The 23,797-nt window shown below is 41.9% G+C and overlaps 1 protein-coding gene across 2 annotated transcripts; it reads left to right on the forward strand.

The window, feature by feature from the left end:
- Positions 1-23,412, forward strand: NOD1 (nucleotide binding oligomerization domain containing 1). 2 transcript variants are annotated; one of them, XM_069860102.1, is made up of 12 exons: positions 1-64; positions 1,398-1,736; positions 3,623-3,797; positions 5,043-6,846; positions 9,068-9,151; positions 10,188-10,271; positions 11,806-11,889; positions 14,107-14,190; positions 16,310-16,393; positions 17,021-17,104; positions 19,129-19,212; positions 20,649-23,412. In XM_069860102.1, the coding sequence occupies exons 2-12, from the start codon at positions 1,521-1,523 to the stop codon at positions 20,719-20,721; spliced, it is 2,856 nt and encodes a 951-aa protein (XP_069716203.1). In that variant the 5' UTR covers positions 1-64; positions 1,398-1,520; the 3' UTR covers positions 20,722-23,412. The 2 variants fall into 2 exon arrangements, 1 of the variants encoding a protein (XP_069716203.1); XR_011337677.1 differs by lacking the exons at positions 16,310-16,393; positions 17,021-17,104; positions 19,129-19,212; positions 20,649-23,412 and having other exon boundaries at positions 11,811-11,889.
- Positions 23,413-23,797: the final 385 nt, after the last annotated feature.

The raw sequence follows: 23,797 nt of genomic DNA on the forward strand, positions 1-23,797 counted from the left end.
CAAAGCGATGTGCCTGTGTGGCTTCGAGGAAGTTGAGTGACTCAGAAATCAGCCACTTCATCTGGTGGGTCATGTGAATGGCGTAATGAAGGGTTGATTTGTCTGAGTAGATGCAGTCAGTCATGTGGTAAGAAAGTCAGATCACTGGGTTATGTTCCCTTTGGTTGAAAGAGTTTTGCAGTTTGGGAGTTGGCCGTGATCCAAAACAGTTGTGCTCGTCTCAGCCTTTGGAGGGCTCAGCTCTTAGTGTGTTTATCTGCATCTGTGAAGGTCAGCAACTGTAAGTTAGGACCTATTAGTCTCCTGAAATCAGAGGAGCTAAGCTGTTTCTCCCTGTGGTTTTAAGTTTACATAGCTAGTATCACTAAAACGGCAGTAATATAAACTGTGTCTTTCTCCAGCCTCAAGCAGGAGAAGCTACACTGATGCAGACTGCAGCTTCTGCTATGGAAAACCCATAGAAATGAGTTTGTTCCGGTAGCAGGTCACCTAGAAGAATCCGTGAGCCATCAGGGCTCAGTTATAGCTTGTCAGGGGAGTGCTGGGGAGTGTTCGGGAAGTTTGCTGGCATGGTAAACGTCTTGGGAAATGGTGAGAATTTTGTAGCAGCAGAGGTGGAACCTTTGCAGAATTGTTGAAGAAGGGCTTCAATTATATTTTCCCTGTTTTCCATGCTCTCTCAATCAATAGATGTAGGAGGTGTGAAACACTTGCCCTGTGCCTCTAAGCGGTGTATCAGTTCTGAAATATACAGCAGCATTTTCACTGTTAGCATTGTTTTACTCCGGACTGTCTTAACAGAAACATATGATCCGTGGGTTTCCCACAGCCTCACCACCACCTCTTGAACCTGGTGCCCTGAAGGTAAGGGCTTTTTTCTAGTTTAGCTAAAACTGTCTCATTTCACAAGTCCTCACTTCCAGGAGCAGTTGGCAACACTTTATACAGGGGCTGTTGTTGAAACAAAGGAAAAGCAAAGTGAATTGCTACTATAAATTAATTCATCCTACAAAATTAATTGCTGTGAAGTGTAATTTTATTCCGTTTATTTCCTTGTCCAGATATGTTTGGACAGATGCCCTGTCTGTTGAAACGTGACAAGCTAATGAAAAAAATTGAATTATGCACTAAGAACAAGCAGTTGATAAAGCTGATGCCAGTAGTGGTGTTTGAGGCAAGTGACAATAATGTACCGGTGCAGAAGGGAGGTGCCTGCTGGAGATACTATTTTTCTAAAACCTGAACAAATAAATGGAAGTAAATGAGGAAGACAGGTTTTAATAAAGTTGGCCATGATATTATGTAGAGATTGGAGTTATTCTTTGACTGCTAATTGAAGGATGTATCTGTGTAGTATAAGGTTTAAATTGAGATTCTGTACAATTAACTTCTTACAGGCTCAGTGATGTGAAGGACAAGCTGCCTATTTCCACAAAGTTAATTCCAAGCTGACTTCTCACTGCAAGTGGACAGTTTGTCAAAGATGAGGCTAGGCAGAGCAGCTTCTTGTTATCTCAACTATGGAAGACCAACTTTGTGCTAACCTGGAGATTTCAGTGGAAAAAGCTCTAGGAGCAAGTCCTTCATCCTTCATTGCTTTGCTGAAGGTGTACCGAGAACTTCTGGTCAGTAGAATCCGAAACACGCAGTGTTTGATCGACAACTTGGTTAAGAACGACTACTTCTCCACTGAAGATGCAGAGATTGTTGTCCAGTTTCCAACTCAAGCAGATAAGGTATTCTTTTTATTTCACTAACCAGCAAAAGCTTTTCGTTACTTTCAGTTTTTTTACCACTAGGTTTTATGGGCTTAACTGGCAATTTGACGTCTAGTGTCTTTTCTCATACTTGCTAATTTGGAGTTTCCCTCCCCTGTTTCATTTAGACAAGTGTCTCCAGCACATCTCTTTCCAAGCATGGCTGGCACTGCTTGTAATGCCCATTGGCAGCTCTAAGCGCAGCAGGGTGATAATTGCTGTTCTGTCCCCCCAGCTGCAGCTTTGTGCTCTATTAAGGAGGTGACTACAGTGGCTGTTAGGGAGCAGCTTGCTACACTAAAGCCTTCATTATTGTGCAGAGTACTGCAAGGAAAATCTAGTTTGGATGCTGTGGAACTGATCATCCTGCATTAGAAACAAATGAAATATTGTTTTAGAAGTTAATGACTCTGTGTTGTCCATGTGCACATCTTCCCCTTTCTTTAAAGGCCTGTGCATATCATAAATATTTGTATGGAAAACTATCCTGACACATTTGAAGCTTTGATTCATCTTTGGACATCAGTAGCAAAAATTATTTCCTGGTCTTTTGATAGGAGAAAATTATCACATGTACACAGTTGCTCCTTGCATTGTGACTTAGAACAAAACTCCTGATCTGTTTCTCTGAACGGCCAGTCACGCAGCTTCAGAATAGAGTCACAGTTAGAAGCAGGCAAACCATGAAAAATTCAGAGACCTTGGAGTTCACTAACAGTGCAGATTTTCATGAAACAGTAATTCTTACTGGCAAGTTGAAATGGTCTCACAGTGCTCACTCTGTGCACAAGGTCAAAGCTGAATAAATGCACCCTGTATGATCATCTCTATTTCTTATTGCTCAGCGTAAATATACATTGTTGTTGTAATAAAGCTGAGGGGGAGCCCATACATCAGGAGTCTAAGCAGAGACAGAGAGCAGACCACAGTAGTATGCAAAGTGGAAGCTTCTCTGGAAGGCATAACATTGCTTTTTAGAGCATGCAAGTTGTTAAAAAATACCATGCTCTTGCTGTGTTGTATATACCTCTCCCTGCTTCAAGCTCATGAGGGACCACAGTCTCTAGAAACCTTTGTCTGGTTTAGAACTGAATTCCTCCTTCACTTCTAGCAAGAAGAGGATCCAGACATTCAAAATGGGCTTCTAAATGGTTGCTGTGTCTTGCAGAGGGTTTTGTATTAGGGTTTTACCCCGTACTGGCTGCACAGAGATCAGATTCTGCCTTGCCTTTAGAGTTAACGCTTAGTCTTGAATGCTCCAGCCATTGCCTCGTAGCCATTGGTTTTAGTAACAGCTGAAGGCAAAGAGTCCGTTGTACAGAGAAAGCCTGCAGAATTGAGTTGCTGTGTTAAAAGGAAGACTTGTAGGTTTCTGGATCTGCATTAAAATCCAGAGAGAGGTTCTGCCTACCCCGCTCTGGATCTGGCTGGGTCCTGAGGTAAATCAAAGTAGGACTGGAATATTTAGAAACCAGAAAGTGAATGTAAGGCAGTGAGGAACCACTCCTTTCTTTATTATTTTAACCAGCATGGGACTCTTAAAATATATAGCTAGGCTGAGGAAATCCTTTAGGTTCCCTATTGAGGAGTGATATTTATCCATTTTGTTTCTAGTTAGCGTATGGTTTAGCTACAAGTTCAGATATTAACTTGCAGAGCCAACTTTCTCACAGTATCCGAGTACAGATAGAAACTCAGTCATGTAATGGTTCAAATTCAGAGCTAGATTTTGAATTCAAGTTTTTGGAGCACCAGTTTTGATTTTGATGCCCTGACCTTGTCCAAAAAGGATCCTCAAGCAGTCTACAAATGCAAGTGTGATAAAATGCTCTGTATCAGTGATCTGTCATGTGGTGTTTTTTCAGGTTCGCAAAATTCTAGACTTGGTTCAGAGCAAGGGAGAAGAAGTCTCAGAATATTTAATCCGCGTCCTACAGAAAGTCACTGATGCTTACTATGAACTTCAGCCTTGGCTGGATGAAATAGGTTACAAGCCTTCAGAGAATATTTGTAATAAACCTGTGGTAAATACAGATCCAGGTAAGGTTATGCATCTGTATCCCTTTCCTTTGAACTACCCCACTATGTAGGAAGCTCTAGCTAGGTGATGTGAGAGTAAGAGAGTCTAGGCAGGAACAGCCTGGGAAAATAAATGTACGCATGCTGTGCTTGCTAGTGGTGGTAGCCGGATAATTAAAAGGCCCGCTGTGTGATGCAGCAATCGTGTTGATATATTACATTCTGGTTTGCTATCGTCAAGCTGTTTCTGCATTCTTTTGTGGATATGTAGCATAATGGCATAACCACCTTGTGCCAGCTGTAGTATTTTCTAGGCCTCTGCTACAATTTATTAGCAACACTGTGATGTTTTGGCAATGGAATAGCCAGTATTTCATGAGCAAAGCAGAGGCAGGTTGCCCAGAGAGGCTGTGCAACCTCCATACTTGGAGGTTTTCAAGATCCAGCTAGGTAAAGTCCTGACTAACCTCATCTGATCTCATAAATGACCCTGTTCTGAGAAGGAGGTGGGACTAGAGACCTTCTGAAGTCCCTTCCGACCTGAATTATTCTGGGATTCTAAATGATGAGTTATACCAAAAGCAAGGAAACTTCAAGTATTGAAGAAATAAATGTTTTTCTCTTGAGAGTTTTTTTCATGCTACGTAAATATGAAAATTACTTTCCCCCCATCTGAAGCAAAATTTCTGTTGCAATAGAAACGCAGGCTAATGTCGCACAATAACTGAGATGCTCTTTTTTTTTTTTTTTGTCATCTTAAAAAATTCCAGATGTCTGTCACCCAGTTTCTAAAACACATGCCTTCTATTTACAATAACAAAAATTACCAAACAAGTTAGGAAGGAATAACCACCTACCTAATAGAAATTGGGGGTAAAATATAAATCTAGTGACAAGACAGGTGCTGAAGCTAATGAGTGACCACCAACCCCTGCCTTTGCAGAGAGCAAAACAGTCTTTAACAAAAGGTCAGGAGCTTGACTTTCAGTCTCAGCTGAAAGACAGCAGCCCCTTAAAGCAAACATTGTTAGTTCTGGCTTTCAGGAAATGCTGGCTCATGTTACCACTTTCATTGACACCTGGATTCACCAGGAGAGTGGTGATGACAACACAAAGAAATAGAAGTAATCTGTCAAAGAACCAACTTCACCTAAGAACTTTTTTAGTTTATTACCCCTTCTCAGCTCCCAAGAATGGAGAAGCAGGTCTTTGTATATATAGGCTTTTAATAATGGTCTTTTTAATAACAGTTCACTGTTGTTTCAGTTAGCAGGTATTGTGAGAAACTCAGATATGAACTGGGACGGGACTCCAAGTTTGTTATGTCATATGCTCAGAGGGAAGAGATGCTGCTTGATGAAATCTACTCTAACAGTATTATGGAGCTGGTCAGTTTTACCAATGAGAGTCTAGGTGAAGTGTCTCAATTAGAAACCCTTTTTGATGATGAAGTTGGGCTGATTAATGAAGATGGAGAGACTATTTATGTCTTTGGCGATGCAGGAATTGGAAAATCCATCTTGCTGCAAAAGATACAAAGCCTTTGGGCCAGAAAAGAATTGGACATAGGAGCCAAATTTTTCTTCCGTTTCCGATGTAGGATGTTTAGTTGCTTTAAGGAAGATGAAGCCATATGTTTGAAAGACCTGCTCTTCAAATATAATTGCTACCCAGACCAGGACCCCACAGAGGTGTTCCATCACATCTTGCAATTCCCTCATACAGTTCTTTTTACATTTGATGGCTTCGATGAGATCTATTCCAACTTTGATCTCAACAGCGTTCCTGAGATGTGTTCGCCTGATGAACCCACCCACCCCTTGGTGCTGCTGGTGAGCCTTCTTAGAGGGAAGCTTCTTAAGGGATCCAAGAAAATTCTTACAGCGAGGACAGGAACTGAGATCCAAAGAAACATCATTAGGAAGAAAGTGTTGCTACGTGGTTTCTCCAGCAATAACCTGAAGGAATACACTGCCATGTTTTTCAAAGATGAGGGGCAACGAACCCTGGTATTGAACCAGTTGGAAGCTAACCCCAATCTCTGCAGTTTATGTTCAGTGCCTTTGTTTTGTTGGATTATCTTTAAATGCTATGAACACTTCCATTCCATGCTTGACAGCCATGAGCTTCCAGGCTGTTCTGTTACATTGACAGACGTATTTTTGCTCATGATTGAAGTCCACCTGAACCGATCTCTGAAAACAAGTTTGCTGAAGAACAACACTAGAAGCCAAGCAGAGATGTTCAAAGTAAGAAAGGCAACTCTTCTAGCTTTGGGTAGAATGGCGTACAAAGGGATGGGGGACTCATTCTTTATCTTTGATCAGGAGGAGGTCTCATCAGCGAACATCTCCGAAGAAGATTTGCAATTGGGCTTTCTCAGAACAGTTAAAGGTTACAGTGGCTGTGACAGTAAGTCCACTTATGAGTTTTTGCACTTAACCCTTCAGTCTTTTTTCACAGCTCTGTTCCTGGTTATTGAAGAGAAAGTGAGTGCCAAGGAGTTACTTCAGTTTTTCAATGAATGTTCTTCCACTGAGACTGCCCAGCCTACTTGCCTTCGTATTCCTTGGTTGAAGAAACAGCTGGCGGGGGAGGATCCTTTCAGAAATAACGAACACTTTCATTTTACCAACCTGTTTCTTTGTGGCCTGCTTTCTAGATCCAAGCAGAAGCTCTTCAGACATTTAGTTTTGCCTTCAATCATTAAGAGGAAGAGAAAGATGCTCATCACATACCTTGTAGAGAGCATGAAATCCCACCTGAAAGGCCTCACTCGGTCCAGGCTTCCAGACTACAACCAGATACAGGTGCAGCCCAACTTCGTTTGGATGCTGAGGTGCCTTTATGAGACTCAGAGCGAGAAAGTGGGGAAGTTGGCTGCCAAACGCATGCATGCCAATTACATCAAGCTCACATACTGCAATGCCTGCTCTGCTGACTGCAGTGCCATTTCCTTTGTTGTGCATCACCTTCAGAAGCGCCTGGCTCTGGATTTGGACAACAACAACATCAATGACTACGGAGTAAAACAGCTGCTACCTTGCTTCAGTAAGCTTGCAGTGATCAGGTAGGAGTCTGTGCAAGCAGGTCCTTGATTATACTTGGTTTATTCCACAAACTACTGGAGTGAAGGAATTGATCTTGAAAGTGGAGAAAGATGAGGATTCTTATTGCTCCTGGAAGTTAGTTTCAGACCTTCTGAAATCCTTGTTCAGCCTGTCACAAGAGCAGGGACAAGCTATGAATTTGAAACCCAGATGGGAAGGGTGGTAAGGAGTCCATAGAATCTAGGACTGACTAAACCTGTAGATTCAGTTAGCTTCACCACAAACTGTTTTTCTCAGAAGAAGGTTTTTATGGGAGAAAGTGCTTAAGGGAAAAGAAAGGAAACGGTAGCGCTTTCTCTATCTGAAGATTGCCTGAGCCAATCCCTGCCTTTGGTCATACAGGATAAGAGAGGATCTACTATTCACAATAACCATTGTTCAAAAGCTGTGATTTTCTTGCTTTTACATCCTGCCAAGATGTCTGGCTTTCACAGAACAAAAGCTAACATGTAGTGGTCCACGAAAATATGTAGTTGAAGTCTTTAGATGCGGTGTTCATCTGAGGTGATATGAAGGGAGGATGTGGCTTGGTGTGATGAGGGAGAACTAAGTCCACCTCTAACATCACAGGCCAGAATGTTCCACCTCGAGTCCTTTGAGGTTGTGCCATGTAGCTATACCTTATTTGCCCAAAATATAGGTACAGAAAACCAGGAACTTCAAATATGTCTTTTTAAAAAGTCCCTTCAGCCTCATTGTGGTTTTGGTTTTGTTTTTTAGTTTTTTTTTTTTAACAAATGGATTTGTTCCTCCTGGTTGGCTGTGCTCTGCCTTGTTTTCCTCTAGGACTAAATCAAAGCAAGTGAAACATATTTTTTCTGGTTAGTTGCAAATCAACTGACCTCCCAAGAGAAAGTAATAAAGAAACTTGGAGGAAAAATGCCTAAGCATGTAAGAAAAAAACAAAGAAGAAAAGGACAGTATTTCATTCTTTGTCCCTGTCATATGATTATGCCATACACAGTGTGGTCTCAATACCATCCCCAGCACCAAACCAGTCTGTTAGACTACATATTTGGTTTTGTGGCTCTTCTGATGTTAAGACTTTGATTTCTAATGACCAGTTTCTGCAGGTTAGGAAATTTTATTTCTGAATGCTTAACCATCCCTTTCAAAGAAGTAGACTGCTCTGATCTGTAGAAATTGGCACTGATTTCTCCTGCATGCTAGTGAATTCCAAAGTGAATTTTCAAAGTTCACCTCCAGGGATGGGGCATCTCCAACTTCCCTGGGCAACCTTTGCCAGTGCCTCACCACCCTCATCTTTTCACCCTCAGAATTTCTTCCCAATGTCTAATCTAAATCTTCCCACTTTCCAATTTAAAGCCACTCCCCCTCATCCTATCACTACATGCCCTTGTAAAAAGTCCCTCCCCGGCTTTCTTGTAGCTCCCTTCAGCTACTGAAAGGCTGCTATAAGGTCTCCCTGGAGCCTTCTCTTCTCCAGGCTGAACAACCCCAACTCTCTCAGCCTGTCCTCGTAGCAGAGGGGTGATTCATCAGATGTGATTCATCAGAATTGAAATGCTCCATGGGAACCTGTCCATCTAGGCAAGGTGAAAAAGCTTGAGAAATTTAAACACTACTCCCTGCCCTCTCCCCCTAAAAAAATCCACAAAAAAACCCAAACTGTGAAAAGAAGTACTTTTATTCTGTTGATGACTGATATGGATTTATTTCATGTCTAGTTGGGACAATAAAATTAGAAACATATAGCATACCGAGTTTTATTTCCAAGCCAGGGCTTTTCACAGCTTTTATTTAGTAGAGCCTGGATGTGTTATGATTTTCAAGATGCCTGGCTTTCACTCGATGGTTTGCTTTTGCTAGGATGTAAAGCAGAATTTCTTCCTGCAGTTACAGTAAACACGGGAGGAGGAGGTGTTGGTCTCTGGTTTCCGACTTACTACTTTTTGTTGTTTTCAGTTCTATGGACAGCTTTCAGAGCATTAGCTTGGAGATTTGGGGGTTTTTGTTTTCTGTTGGTTTTGAAGTGAGCTATATGAAACTGAGCTCACATTTCCCCTAATGGCTTTTAATATGTGGCATAAGGAGATGTTAAAATATCAAAGGAAAAGGCATAGACCTCCAGTCATTTGTCCAGTCATTTGTGAACTCATAGGTAATGAATATTTTTAATCTGTATTGATACAGAATTTCTTTTCTTTCTCTTCTTTCCAGGCTCAGTGTAAATCAGATAACGGATCATGGAGTAAGGATCTTGTATGAAGAACTCTCCAAGTACCAAATTGTGTCTTTCTTGGGGTATGTATCAGTTGGGAGCAAACCACTAGATACTGGCACTAGAAAATAAAAATGCTGACGATACTGACACACCCAAGGTGGAGTGGAAAGCACAAATGCCTCCTTATTTAGTGAACATAAGCAAGGCAGCATTTTTTGTCAGAAATTATTTAGCTGCTGCCCTGTTCACTGGGAAGAGGGCTACGGCTTCCTCTCCTGTTGCACCTCACAGGGTGGTCTCCACAGGCATCAAGCCCTTCTATAACACAGTGCAGACCATGGTCAGGTTACTGAACTGTGTGGACATCCTAGTTTTATACCTAAGGAGGGAGCATGAGCAAGGGAGTGTGTACTTTATGGCTGAAGCTTCCTGTTTTCTCTGCTAGAAACTGGTTTATTTCAGCTATGCAAAGTAGATACATCTTAGTAGACACTAGTATGAGAAACATACAGTTTCAAGTGTCACGTTCATGGTACCCGTTTCTTTAAAACCTTTATTAGTTCTTAAACCAAGTTGAAGCTGGAAGGCATGTTAGCTCTGACTTCCCGCTCTTGGTTAAGTAGCTACATAAAAATGACTGTTTGAGAAGTGAATGTGAATACCAAGAATTGTTTCCTTCCTCCAGTGCCCTAATGTAAGTACATCTGCTCAGGTATCTGATCTTCAGTAATATTTACAAGCGGATTTTATGACTTTTGAAAGACCAAAAATACTTTCTTCTGGTGTTTTCTTTTCTGACTTCTCTTCTGGGGGCAATATTTCTGTACTAACAAAGGAATAAAGAGAAGATAGAAGATTTATTTGCTTGGGGAGACCATTTATTAAAAGAATCATGGAAATATTTTCCCGTGATTTACAGTCTGGTCTCCATGTGTTTTATATCTTACCCTTCAGAATATGAATTCTGTCAAAACAGAAGTACAAGTGACTGTGAATGTGTACAAAGCCATACAAAAAAAGATAAGATGCTAGTTGTGCATTATAAAACATTCAAGTTGTAACTATTAAAGTAACAGCAAGACTAACCTATTTTTACCAATGTGATTTTTCTTTAAGCTTATACAACAATCAAATCACTGATGTTGGAGCCAAATATGTTGCAAAACTAATTGAAGAGTGTTCAAGCCTTGAATATGTTAAGTATGTTGGACGTTTTTCCTTTCTACAGTGTCCTAATTAAAAGAAAGCAGCTTGAAATGGGAGGGAGACTGGAAAAAAAACCCCAAAATTGTATTTCACATAAAATGTAACTCAGATTGCAGTTCTACATCCTTTTCTAGCAGTCTAGGGGTGAATGGCAGCAGATGAGACAGATGAGATAGTAGTAAGCAAAAGGAGAACGTGGGGCCTGTTCTTTACCTAAATCCAGTCTGAGCACCTGAGTGAGGCTCCAGTGGTGTGTGCACCTTGCTGCCCCTTGCAAAAGGTGAATTCACTTGTGTTTAGTATCCAGCTTCTTTATATCTCGCCTTTCACAGGCCATTGGAGTCAGGCTGTGCTGGTGTCATACTTCACCTCTGGAATTCCCCAAATTCACTTGGTGAGTGAATTCCCTTTAATTCCTGGAACTTCCCCAGATAAGAGTGTTGGGCCTTGCGCAGCACTGGTTTGAAATAAAGGTAGATCATTAACCAATGGTTTAATTGTCTCCATAGCAGAAAATAGAGGTAACTACAGCAATGTCAGCTGATGGTATAAATGTAACAACCAGCAGCCAAGGACTCTTGGGTTCTAGTCCTTTTTCTACCAGTAGCTTGCTCCGAATCCCCACACTAGCCACATCCTTCCCACTTGAAATATTTGCAGTTTTGAAAGCTGAAAGCACTCTGATCCTTTCAGTGCTTTGACACAGGGCTTTGCTTGTTTAACCTAACTTTTACAGAAAAAACCCTGGTGGAAGATGGTTGCTTTCAGGCTGTGTAGTGACTCCAGAGATTGTTTTGAGATAGAGTGCATATTAATGTGTCTGAAGTCAGTCAAACAAGCCAGTTTTACTTTATGTAAATATAGTGGGTTGAGGAGTTTCTGGATTTGGGTTGTTCTTTACATCAATGTGTATGCAATTGAGACTTATCTCCTCCTTGAATTCGAGGTACTTGATATCCCCACATAAGCCAGAAAAGAGAAAAGGTCTTCTGTAGAGTGCCAGATACACTCACTGCTTCACTGACCTGTGCAACTACCTATAGCCTATGCTCAGAATAGAAAGACTTGAAATTATTACAATCTGTGCTTAATCAGCTGCAGTCTCCTCTGGAGCCACACAACCAAGAAATATTCTGTTCCCTGTGGCATCATGAAACATACTGCATGTAATTCACATACTCTGTAGCAACTGCTGATATTATGAACTATATTAAAAACGAGGCAGCGGTTATTGTCTTAGGGATCAGTTCCTAAAGCTCATTTCTCACACACAAAACCAAGACTCTACAGTAGTACTTCTGATTCAGAGGGCTGTGATGCAAAATATGTAAAAGACAATGTAGAATTATGTCTTTTAATCAAAGGTCAAATGCCTGCAGTATTGTTTTACTCCACATTAATGTTTGATAACTGTAGTCAGCCTACAGAGTTAATTGGCCTTAAATATTTGTGTTGTGTTCTGAGCCGGTGTTCTAATAGCTATAATGTTGTAAGTGATGTACCTCATCAATTCACATGTTTTGTGCAGAATAGGAGCAAACAAAATAACGAGTGAAGGAGGGAAGTGCCTTGCCCAGGCCATCCAGAAGAGCAAGACAATGTTTGAAATTGGGTAAGCTCAATGCTAAGAATAGAGCTCAGGGCTTGGTCTTGTCAAAGTACCTGTAAATCCCTTAGGATTCCTTCTTTCATTTTGCTTCCTTCCTTCTGCCATTCTACCCATGGCAGCATTGGAACAAACTGGTGCAGAGGCATGGCCACATTTTCTATTCAGAGGGAAAAGGAGGGCTGCTTTATTGTTCTCCAGTTCACACGTTTCTTTTGGGTTTGTTTTTTTTCCCCCCTGTTCTGACAGAACTTTAAAGGAGAGACAAGCTAACAAGAGGACAGTAGATAAAAGTGGCCACTTTCCTTATGGCAGCACAGCTGTTCTAGAGATATTTGGTCATCTTTAAAAGTCTCGGTGGTTTTATCACTATTGACAATGTTCTTAGTTATTCAACGTCTTTGCTGTAATTGTCAAACTTTCTGCATCAAGTTCTGATAAAGTTGTAAGCTGGGAGAACAAGAAGGAGTTCCCATTATCCTTCTCTCTAGTCTGTCCCAAACTGGACAATCTGCTGTTGTTGGAGAGAGGTCTGACTGTACTGTAAACATTTAAACCCTGTCCTCTTTCTCGGGAGGTAATGCTAGACTTGAGGGTTTGATTCCCACACTCTCCTGGCAAATCCCAGTTTCTCTTTCCAGTCTTCAGGAGAATATTTCCCCCAAAATCTAATGCTCAAATACATGGAATTAAAACCTCCTTTTGGCCATTGGCAATATCACAATAATCCTGAAATGTGAAAATCTGATTTAAACAATCAGATTTTTGGCCTTTAATTTTGTTGTTCTACCGAATTTCACAAGTTTGGTCAAAGCACACATACTTCCCTTGCACAGAGCTGGGTCTTCTGGGCTGTAATTTCAGGGAAGGACTTCTGTTTTCTCCGTGGAGGAAATAATCATTCAAAATGGATTTAGGATCGCTTGGACAGAAAAGTTTAAACAGATACATTCAGCATTTATGTAAGGCACCACATTGGGACTGAAGGACAAGGAAATTCTAGGGAACTTACTGGAAGTGGACGTGTTTAGATACCACAAAGCTCAATTGATTTTAAAAGAGCTGCCAACTAATTACCCATCAAGCTGAGTGTGGGTCTGAGTCATCAAGACATGATCCCTCTAAAAAAACCCCTTACTCCTTCAAACCTTTGAGGGTGAATTTTCGAAGTAGTTGATCTGCATAGAAAAGATTTAACCAGAATCTGCTATTAAATGTTGATCAAATCTGCAGCTTTTACCGCATTACCTTCTCTTAACCCTTTGTGTTACTGCGGGTTGTTTTACCATTGGAAATACTATTCCTTACAAATGTGTGGAAACACCTGAGGTCATAGTGTCCCTGTGAGATTTTCATCTTTCTCTTGTCAGCTGGAAAGAGAGGAGGTACCACTTGGGTAATAACGCTGAAAGAATTGTAACTGTTTTGCCAGGCTATTCTAAATGACAGGGGGGAGCTTGCAGAGCAGTTCACTTCAGAAAGTCGCCCACTTGGGCATGGATCCCTGTGCAGTTGTGAATCTGGGGAGTCTTTCCCAAGACCTGTACTTTGCACTCTCTAAAGGCCAGTCCCTCCCCAACAGGTAATGGGAAAACTTCAGCAGGGGCATGGGGAGAAGATGCTGAGCAGGGAAATGATGGCATTTAGGACTTATTTCTCATGGCAGCTCAGTACAGGACCACGAGACTCAGTTACCCCATAAGGGTACAAGGCTGCAGAAGGTGTGCCCAACAGCAAGGTGATCCCAAAGGCACTCCTGCTGCAGCAGGCTGTCTCCTAGAGCTGCTTCTGTGCTGTGGCCTTAGGGTACTAGTGAGTCAGCGGAGGCTGGTAGTGTGGTGTGCGGGGACTGGAACACAGAATCATAGAATCACCAGGTTGGAAAAGACCCATCGGATCATCGAGTCCAACCATTCCTGTCAAACACTAAACCATGCCCCTCAGTGCCTCGTCCACCCGTGCCTTAAACACCTCCAGGGAAAGTGACTCAACCACCTCCCTGGGCAGCCTGTTCCAGTGACCCTTTCTGTGAAAGGATACTTCCGTGAAAGAAATGCTTTACTCAGCCAGGGGGATACCTGCCAGGTTTCTCACAGGCCTGAAAGACTGTGAATAATGGGGAGTAGGGGGGAAGGAAAGAGAATAAAGGAGAGTGCAATGCCAAGGTGCAGTAGGGCAACACACCTGATAACCTGATTTCTCCTGGTTTCCTCTCTTCACCAGGATGTGGGGTAATCAAGTTGGAGATGAAGGAGCAAAGGCATTTGCAGAGGCCCTGAGGAACCATCCCAGGTTAACAAATGTGAGGTAAAACACCAGCGGACCCAGGCAGCTCAGTGCTGGCCTTTCCTTTGTGCTTTGAAGCGGTGACTCTTCCCACCAAGGCTTAGCTTGGAACGCCATCTGGTACTGTAGCCTCTACTGTGTAACCAACAGGCTCCTGGTGCAAGCAAGAGGCCAGATTGGATCAAAAAGCCCTGTGCAGCCATTAAGCAATTTAAAAATATTGCAAGTCTGGCATGCTTTCCTCTGTCTGCACCTCCTCCCCTCATGCTGCGCAAAGTTACTGGCATTTGTCAGTGGCACATGGTCAGTGGGTGCCATTTTGATCTGGGAGCATTAGCAGAAGAATGCACCAGCTGTCACAGAATCAGGCTCCCAGTGAGCTCAGCGTTAACAGTTTCTGTTGTGAAGGTACAACAGCTTTTTAGGCAAGTACAGCAAGTAATTTTTAGGCGATAAACTATTTGGCTAGAGGCTGGGGTATTCTTAAATTCAGATTCATCCTGTACTCCAGCAGAGCTACGATACCACACATTGAGTGCTAATGAGTTTTAGTTTTCACTGGAGTTTGGAGATTCATCTCAAACTCACCTCCTGGAAGCCCTAGCATGGGTGAAGCTGGTAGCACAGCACAGAGAGAAAGCCAATGGTGTAAACCAGCCTGTCCCTGCCATATTTCAAAATGCTGCCTAGGGATTTAAGAATGCATATTGTGGCTTCTGCTGCTGCTTTTTGGAATCCCTCCACACAGTTGGAGCACTGAGTTCATGGTGATCCTTTCAATTTGTCCCCTAGTTGCACTGGCTTCTGTGGTGAGGGGAGCAGACAAGGCTCCATGGTTTCCCCACAAGGTGGCACATGGCGCTAGCAACTTTAGAAATGTGGTACTCAGGGGAGTTTGAATATCTCTGGAGAGCTTATTGCTGCCAGTACAGATCCAGGGATTTCAGAGCTGGTGCCTTGTCCTCCTTTCTGTGAGCAGATAGCTAGGCTCAAAAATTAAAAGCTGAACAGGTGCAGTGACCTAGATATATTTAAACTTAAAAACTATCTGAAATAGCTATCTTACCTTAATTGCAGAATCCATCCAGACGCATCAGACTTGAAAGAAAACATTTTGAACCTGAATCAGAGCCAAGTGATTCTCAGACAGGAGCAAATATGCTGATGAGTGTGTTTGCAAAAATAAGGAGTTCCTGTGCGCGCCAGAGCTAGGTTTTGCTGGCACCTGTGCAGGGTGAATCTTATGCTCCACAGTATACTTGCACTTGGGTTCATTTCTTGTCTGGTTAATCTTGCTTCATGATTTGAGTTAATAGGTAGCACCAGTGGCAGCTTTATGCAAAGATTAAGGGAAGATAATCTCTGCTACATCAGTTTACTTCAACATCTTTGCCATTTTTAGGCCCAGTCATGATGAATGGAGAATATCTAGTTTCAGGTGAAGCAAGGAGAGACTTGTGCTAACACGTATTTGTGCCATTGCCCTACTTTAGCCAGCTTTCTACCATTTTTTGAGACCTCGCACTACGTTCAGGATCTGGCCTTGCTTTTGAGGTGAAAATGCTTTTTGCACTCTCAAAGCCTGGAGCATAGCTTTAACTGGTTGATTTTGCCAGTGTCTATTCAAAGAATGAAGGGCAGACTAAGAAATGTTTGTGGTTTGTAATGGAAAGTGTGCATTTACAAGCTCATCTCTCCATACACAACAAAAGGTGTTGTGTTTGGAAGAAGAATGAGTTATTCAGGATGTAAAGGACAAAGTGGCCAGTTTGTACAGAGACTTGAGACACAAATTCCTGTAAAACCTGTGTAGTGTTAAGCACACCTCTTTGTCCTTGTTAAAAGCTTTGACTCAAAACCACTGGGTGCAGTTCTGCTGTCAGTCCCAAGAGTTCAACTTGCTGACAGCAAACCTTATGCTGTAGGACGCACCTGCACTCAGACTATAGCCTGTGAACTGTTCTCACTATTCAAATTTGTAAGGACTTACTGGTTTGCAAAGCGTGTGAGCCTTTGAAACACCCAAACACTGGACTGTACAACTGGGAAACAGATCATCCATGATGTTCACTAGCATTTGGCAATAGGAGGACCGAATGATGCTGGCTGTTTCTTACACCTTTCTATCTTTACTCCACAGTCTTGCATTCAATGGCATCACAACAGAGGGAGGCAAAAGTATTGCTGAAGCTATGCAACACAACAACTCTGTGAAAATATTCTGGTAATTGGCAGCGTGCTCTACTTCTCTTCTTTCTCCAGAAAAAGCAGCAGCTTTGTTTTATTTCCTCCAATTCTATTGCCACCTCCTACTCTCCCCTCCTCCTTCTCTCCTTTCCCTTATCCCTTATGTTTTTACTACCAGCAAGCTATAAGATATATCCCTTTGGAAGAATGTGGACATGAGTAATGGATCAGCAGCGCGTGGCCTGTGGGACACATTCCCATGTCCCAGTGTCATGCTTTGCTTTGCTCCCTCAATCTTGCTTTCTTCATCTCCTCTCACTTCCACCATCTGAAGTCAAGTTCCTTATCCTCAGTTTTTGCACCTCTTCAGTGTTATCTCTATCTCTCTATCTTTTTCCACTACACCTCATCCACCTTTTAGACACTGAAACATTATGAAAAGTATCATTAGAACGTTGCTCTGAGAAATGAAGTTCTGATGCTCGTCTCTTCTATCTCTAGGGTTTCTCTTCTGTGTCTCTGTGTCCAGCCTTTAGAAATTGCTCAGAGCAGGAACAGCACATCCCTCTTTGGCTGTGTTAAGCTAAGTCACAGACAAGCTGGAAAAGCAGGGGGCTGAAAAATAATGATAATATCCTAAGGGAACACTTTCTCTCCCACTTAGGTTGACTAAAAATGAGCTGGATGATGAGGCAGCAATGAGTTTTGCAGAGATGCTGAAGGTCAACAAGAAACTGGTGCACTTATGGTGAGTTACATTCCACAGAGGCACAGGCTCTTTGGCAGTCACTGCATTAAATCTTCACCTTCCAAGTCTATGTAGGTCACAGTAAGCTCTCCATGTGTGGTTTAGATGCAGCTGACTGGTTATAGACAGTTCTAGTGGAAAGTTAAAAAAGGTGCTGTCTAGTATTTTGAACCTGCTTTCATACAGGGAAAAGTTTAAGCTGTTGTGTGTGCTGGTGTCTTCTGAACTACTAATTGATTTAATTTCTCCTTAGGGGAACAGTACTGGCCTTAAAAACAAAAGTTTCAAAAAAAAGCAAGCAGACAGCTAGGATAGAATAACCTTGTTATAATTCTTACTATTCATCATAGTACTATGAAACTAGCAAGCTCAACTTTTACTCTTTAACAGAGAACCTACATGACAGACACTTAAACCCATGTCCCATTTGCCTGATGTTTTCTTCTAGGGCTAGTGCTTTCACTTAAGCAAGACATTCATCTATAAGACATAAATCCCCAGGAAACCAGGGATTTAAACATCTAAGAAAACACAACATTGGCTGTTCTAATCCAGAGGCTCACAAGAATTTGTCCATGGATGGTGTCAGGCAGATGTGGGCTGTGAAACAAATAGCCATCCATTCTTTTGAAGTGTTCAAGAGAACATAATAAATCGAGTCCCTTTACAGTCTTTACAAAGACTTTGCTAACCACACTGTAGCACTCCCTGTATTAATCCTAGTTCCTGTCCCTTAGGAAGTGGTTGTCAGAGGCACCAAGTACTTGTAACCTCTTTTGAAAGCAGCAGAAATTCTGGTGCCCATCACCCTGAAAATAATACAAAGGGGGGAGAGCTTGATTTTCATTTGTACACAGCTGCAGATATGCTTCACTGAGCGGTTTGGTTTGAATTCATAATAAAACTGTCCCCAACTGAAGCAGACATGATAATCTGGAAATGTGTCTTTACCATGGCTCAGTATTGTCCAAGGGATTCTGCCAGCAGACAAACTTATATCTTGCTTTGTTGGTCATACCTGTGGATGCCTCTAAAAGGTAGTGACATGTATAGGTGACTGAACTTGAGGCAAAATTATTTTCCCAGTAGCTGAAAGGATCTACCATATCCCTTTGCGTTTTTATTCATTTACCCAGTGCAGAAAAGTCCTGCAATGGGAATGACCTCCCTGCTCCCCCGCTTCTCTCCCTCCCTAGGAGGTCGTTCAGTTCATTCCAGTTTTCAGCCCCATCCTGAATCAGCAATGTGGTAGATCACACCATGGTAGACCAAAAGGTAAGTATTGAATTAGGTTAGGCTGATGAGGGGTTTATACTCTACAGATGAGGGGGATTTGTTCGTTTTTAGCTAGGGGGATGGTCTGCAGTGGCTAACGAGAGTTACCTGCTGCTTCATCAGTTGTGCTACTTGAGGATCTTTTGTATCATTTTTTTTTCCCCCTCAGCTTAGATTTTCATACTTTATAACTGCTTAGGTGGCTTCACTGAGACTTGCACCTGCTAAAACCAGAGTCAAATTCAATGCCTTATTTTTCACAGATCTTGCTGGTCTGATAAACAAAATGGAAGGATTTGGCAGCCTCTAGATCATAACTGCTAAAACACTAGGCTTACACAAGTTCTGTACTTAGAATTTTATGTACGTCACTTGAAAATGTCTCACACTGTTCTTAAGAAGAAAACAGAGCTCAGAGTCTAGAGTGTCTCAGAGAGTCCAAATATCACAACCACATACCATTTCTTAGCTGAAACTTGTCACCTCTATAGTTAAGCTCAGTACCTCCAACATGCAGCTACATGCAAGGTTAAAAGGAAAAGTTTAATACTCTGGTCTCTGTTTCTGAAAGTGCATATGAGACATTTGACCAATGCTGTGTAAATCCTCACAGATGGAAATCACAACTGTCATCTTGTGGCAAAGAGACAGCTTTGCTCCTTGATGTCAAGCTCAGTGTGGGTTGTGCATGTGCTGTAAATCAGTTTGCATATTAGTTTGACATGACATGCATTTTTCTTTTTTTTTAGGCTTATCCAGAATCAAATTACATCCAAAGGGGTGAAGTACCTCAGCGAAGCTCTCAAGGAGAACACAGCGATTAAAGAAATTTGGTAAAGAGTCCTTCCTTGAAGGCTCACTTCGTAAATTTTCTTTCCCTTTAGAACACTTCTGACATTACTACTTTCCAGTCTAAAAGATTCAGAGCAAGTTTATGTGAGGCAGGGGTTGTAGTTCCAGCTGTGGGTTTCAAATACGTAATAAGTGTCTGTCATTGAAGTGCTTCACTGTGTGTTACATATGTCAAGCAGTTTTGGTAGTTCGCATCTGTCTGTACCACTAATTTGCAGAATGTGAGTGTTTGCAGAATTTGGGCCTAAATTATAAGCCAAATTTTGTTTGCCCTGATTTATTTTTAAACTTCTGAACATGTTCATGCTTTTCAGGAGCTAAATCCCAACAAGCAGGAGATGGTTACGTTTAATTAGCATTACTAATTTGGTTCATAGAATTTGTGCTTGGATTTTCTTCAGGCAGTGCTCCAAACACACCAAAAGTGGTAGGCTATCCAAGAAGATTAACTTTTTGTAATTTTTGTTTGGTTTCGATTAGGTAGGCATTACATAGTCATGCATGTGCATTGTAAGGCACAAAGCCAAACACCACATTCCTTCCCTCACCTCAGGGAGCTCAGGAGTCAATAGGACCAAGCTGGATTTAGCATTGCTGCTTTATTATTGAACATGAAATTTATTTTTAAATATACATATGTTTGTTTTAGTGAAAGGACACTGAATTCTTGCTTAGAAAGATGATGACTCACTGCTTGACTAAAGGGTTCCTTGGAGATGTGGAAGAGATGCTTTTTCTGAAGGCCACTGTCAGCTTTCATCAGCAAAAGAGGCATCAATTCCTGCTCAAAACATTCTGAATTTTCAGACAGAAACTTGTCTTTTATTTCTTGCCCGAATTTGCAGAGGTGTTCATTAACCCCAATAATTTAATAAGTCTAAATGGTTTAATGGATTTCAACATTTCTGAAAGCTGCTCGTTTTCAGGATTGTAAATATCAATGAAGATTAACTTTATGCAGCCAGACTTGAAAATTTTGCCCTAAGTCATTTCACATTAATAATGCCTGAGCACTTAACAGTTTCATTCCCGTGTTGTCATGGCAGACACAAAATACTCTGAAGACTATTCAAATTTCTTTAAACAAGCCCACTGCATGGTAAGAACCTTTGCCAGCTCTGTGCCGCTTGCTGAAATGCAAACAGCTGGATATCCAGGACCAATTTTTAGTTCAGTGAGGATTAGGGGTTAGTTCCATTTTATTTCTAAAGAGGCAGCTTGGTCCTCGTTTGTGCTGTGGGAGTGGCAGTGCTGTAGCCTGACAGTCAGAGCCCAGCTCCTGACTATGTGTCCTTGAGAAGCACGCAGCTCATACAGCATTGCTGGTCTGTGATCTCTGCTCCAAAATCTTGGGAAAATAGAAGATAGGCAACAGTCACTACCTTACTTTCACATCCCTTTTATTTTTCCCCTCCAGTTTGAATGGGAACCCGATAAGCCAAGAAGAGGCCAAAGCTTTTGAAAATGAAGAACGGATCATTTGCTTTTGAATGAGGACTTCCCCGGTTTTGACAAGCTTCATGTTACAAAGGTTACTTCTCACTTGGACAGTAGAATTTATAAAGGGGTGAGTCTGTGGTGCTCATGGCAGGAGAGAGATACGTGATTAGCTGCCTCTTTATGAAGGTACTGCACTGCCTCAGCTCCGTCCCTTACCCTGCCTGTTATTCTTAATCCTTTTGGTAAGTGGGAAGTTGTTTAGGTAAATAAATAATGTTTGTTTGGTGCTTTGAAAACGAAATGCAAAGTGTTGAAAACCAAGTCCACTGGCAGGTGCATACATTTTGATAAGTGAGTTTAGATTTATTCTGTACACTGATGTAAATAATGTCTAACTTATTTATATACAGAAATATACACACACAGACAAATATATATATATGCCAGAAAGGGTGCAAGATGCACAAGCTTTATGGTGTTATCTGTCTCATAACTGAAAATGAAAATATGTAACTTTATTGGAACCGTAATCCATCTGTAGTAGTTTCATGGTACTGTTTTCAACAGGAATACCTTCCTCCTACCTAGAACTTAGGCCCTTACTTCTCCACTGAGTACAGGCAGCGTTATAGACACTGGGTTTGGAGGTTTTTGGTGGGGGAGAAGTAGATACATGGGGCTCAGATTACTTTCAATAATCTTTTTTTTTCATATTGAAGCCAATACTTTTTTCTTTTATATAAACAGAAATCTTTAACTGCCATCACTGCAAAAGCATAAAACTGGCAGTAAAACAGTTCTGCTTAAAATTTCCTGAGGGCTGCATAGAAACTGCCACCTCCTGTTTTCACAGTGTTTGTTCTGGGGAGGGGGTCTGGAGTTAAATGTGAAATATTAATTAGCAGGCTGTTCATTGCTTTGGCGCTTGGCCTAGACACTGTGCCGATGGCAATATACCAATACTAAATTGCTTAGCTTCAGTGGGGGGAAAGGACTGACTGAAAATCAGTTGTGATAAGTAGAAATCCCTTCTCCCGGCAACATCTAAGCATAAAGAAGGATTGAGATTTGCTTGGAAAGCTTTTATTCTGTGCTTGAATCAGTGGAAAGAGCAAAGCAAGGTGCAAGTAGCAATGCTAAGGACCAGCAAGAAAGCATTATCCCCCTCCAAAATAATTAGTGTTTAGGGAGTGACCTTTAGAAGCCCTTACAAGAAATCAATTTGCAAAGGAATGGAGTATTTTCTTATTTGTTCTGTGTGCAAATTAGGCATACTTTATAAAGGTAAACTCAAATTCCACCCCATAGTGTGTACAAGGAAACCAATATGGAAAAGCATGATCTGTTTTCCTTCCTTCTTCCATGTTACCACCACCTTCCTCCCCCAAAATAAAAATCCTTCAAGAAACAAGTCTTCAGTTGCTGATGAACCCACAAATCCTTGGCAGGGTGGAAGAAAAATCACTGGTTAAAATGCCAAACCAATGAACCCTCACCTTCTTGTCTCCCAGAGCTGCCCCATAAAGCAAAATGTGAAAATAAAAAGGCTTGCCTTATAGGTCAGAGTTTCTCCATTTCCCACATGGTAGCAGACCTTTCCCAGTCCCCAGTTCTGTCTGCTCTCTTCAGCTGACACATTTTAAAATTGCTCATAAAGCTTGTCACAAAACTTGTAGTTTAGAAAAAAAGAAAAGAAGATGAAAAGAGAATAAAACCAACTTAGTGTTTTTCCTCTCTGTCCATGATATCAGCACTGATTTTTCACAGGAAGATAGATGAGGCTTTTAGACTGTGCCAGAGGAAAGTCGGCTAACTTGAATGATTTCTTCACCTGAGCCATTTGTTTATTGAAGCAAAAGGGCACACAGTTACAGATGAGCTGGATTTCAACTGCAAAAACATCTGCCAAAATAAGAGCTTTAACGACTACTCAGTGACTTTAACAAAGCAGACACCTGTGCACCTTGTCGAAAGTGTTCTGGTTTACCAGCCTGCCCTTAAGGAGGGGAGGAGATACTGGAGCAGGAAGGACCTTCACCAGAGGTGTCATTTGCCTGTGTTGGAGGGAACTGTGCTCCAGGTTTGCTCTTATCACTAAATTATTTGCACATTTACCAGGTAGAAAATATAGTTTAAAACTCTAGCTCCTGTCCTCATTTCACTGACGGAGTAAAATCATAATAAAGTGACCCTGACAACTCTCCCCAAGCTTTCCAGTGCAGATGCTTCAGAGTAAATTGTGGCAGGATCGAGCCCAGCTCTGTGCAGGACCAAGTCTGGCATTGATTATGGTGCCAGTGACTATGCCAGTCATAGCCACTCTTTTCAAAGGTGATTTTAGGCTGCGAGCACATGTTTAGGCTGTCTGGCGTTGGCAAAACCAAGGGGTTTCAGAGCATCCTGCTCCCAGCTCCCTCAGGGCAGAGGGTCTGCTTCACACAGTACATCACGGCTTTGGGAATCTTCTGCTGGGGAAATAGGTTGCTGCTCTGGAAGCCACAGGAGTTTCCTTATTTATTGGTACAGTATTTTAGGCTGCAGTTTGTTTGTTGTAGTCTCACTGGACTGTTTGTAGAGCACATCAGAGCAACACATTTCCAGCTTGCAGTGAGAGCCGTTTGCTCCGATTCAGAAACAACTGCAACTTTTTTAAGACTTGCTTGTAATTTGCCAAGACCTCTGTACACAGAGTTATATTTTTTCCACTTGTCCACTGTAACAATAAACAGCTTTTTAAAGAACTTGGAGAGATTGCCTGCAAGTACTTTGGCTTTGCTGAAGCCTTGTCAAGCAGGTGCTTGACTTGATTGAGATGGGAATATGACAGCCTAACTGATTCTGGCTGCAGAGGAGAGAGAGGAGCTGCCACAGCTGGAGAAGGCCATGCACAGCCACCACCCTCCACAAGCGACCTTTCCAGCAGCAGGTGCCAACCCAGCTGGGCACAGGGAAAAGTGCGACAGTGGCTTGGGGACGCACGCTCTGCTGCCGTGCCATGCTGTGACGTGCTGACTGCAGGAGCTCTCTGTGTTCCCACTCACTGCTGCGGGTAAATTCATGCTGGCTTGAGGTGCAACACTTGCATTTGGCTGGTGCAAGCTGCCTGCTTACGTGGTGCCAGATAAT

The sequence above is a fragment of the Phaenicophaeus curvirostris genome, chromosome 6 (assembly GCF_032191515.1).
Source record: "Phaenicophaeus curvirostris isolate KB17595 chromosome 6, BPBGC_Pcur_1.0, whole genome shotgun sequence".
NCBI classification, from domain to species: domain Eukaryota; kingdom Metazoa; phylum Chordata; class Aves; order Cuculiformes; family Cuculidae; genus Phaenicophaeus; species Phaenicophaeus curvirostris.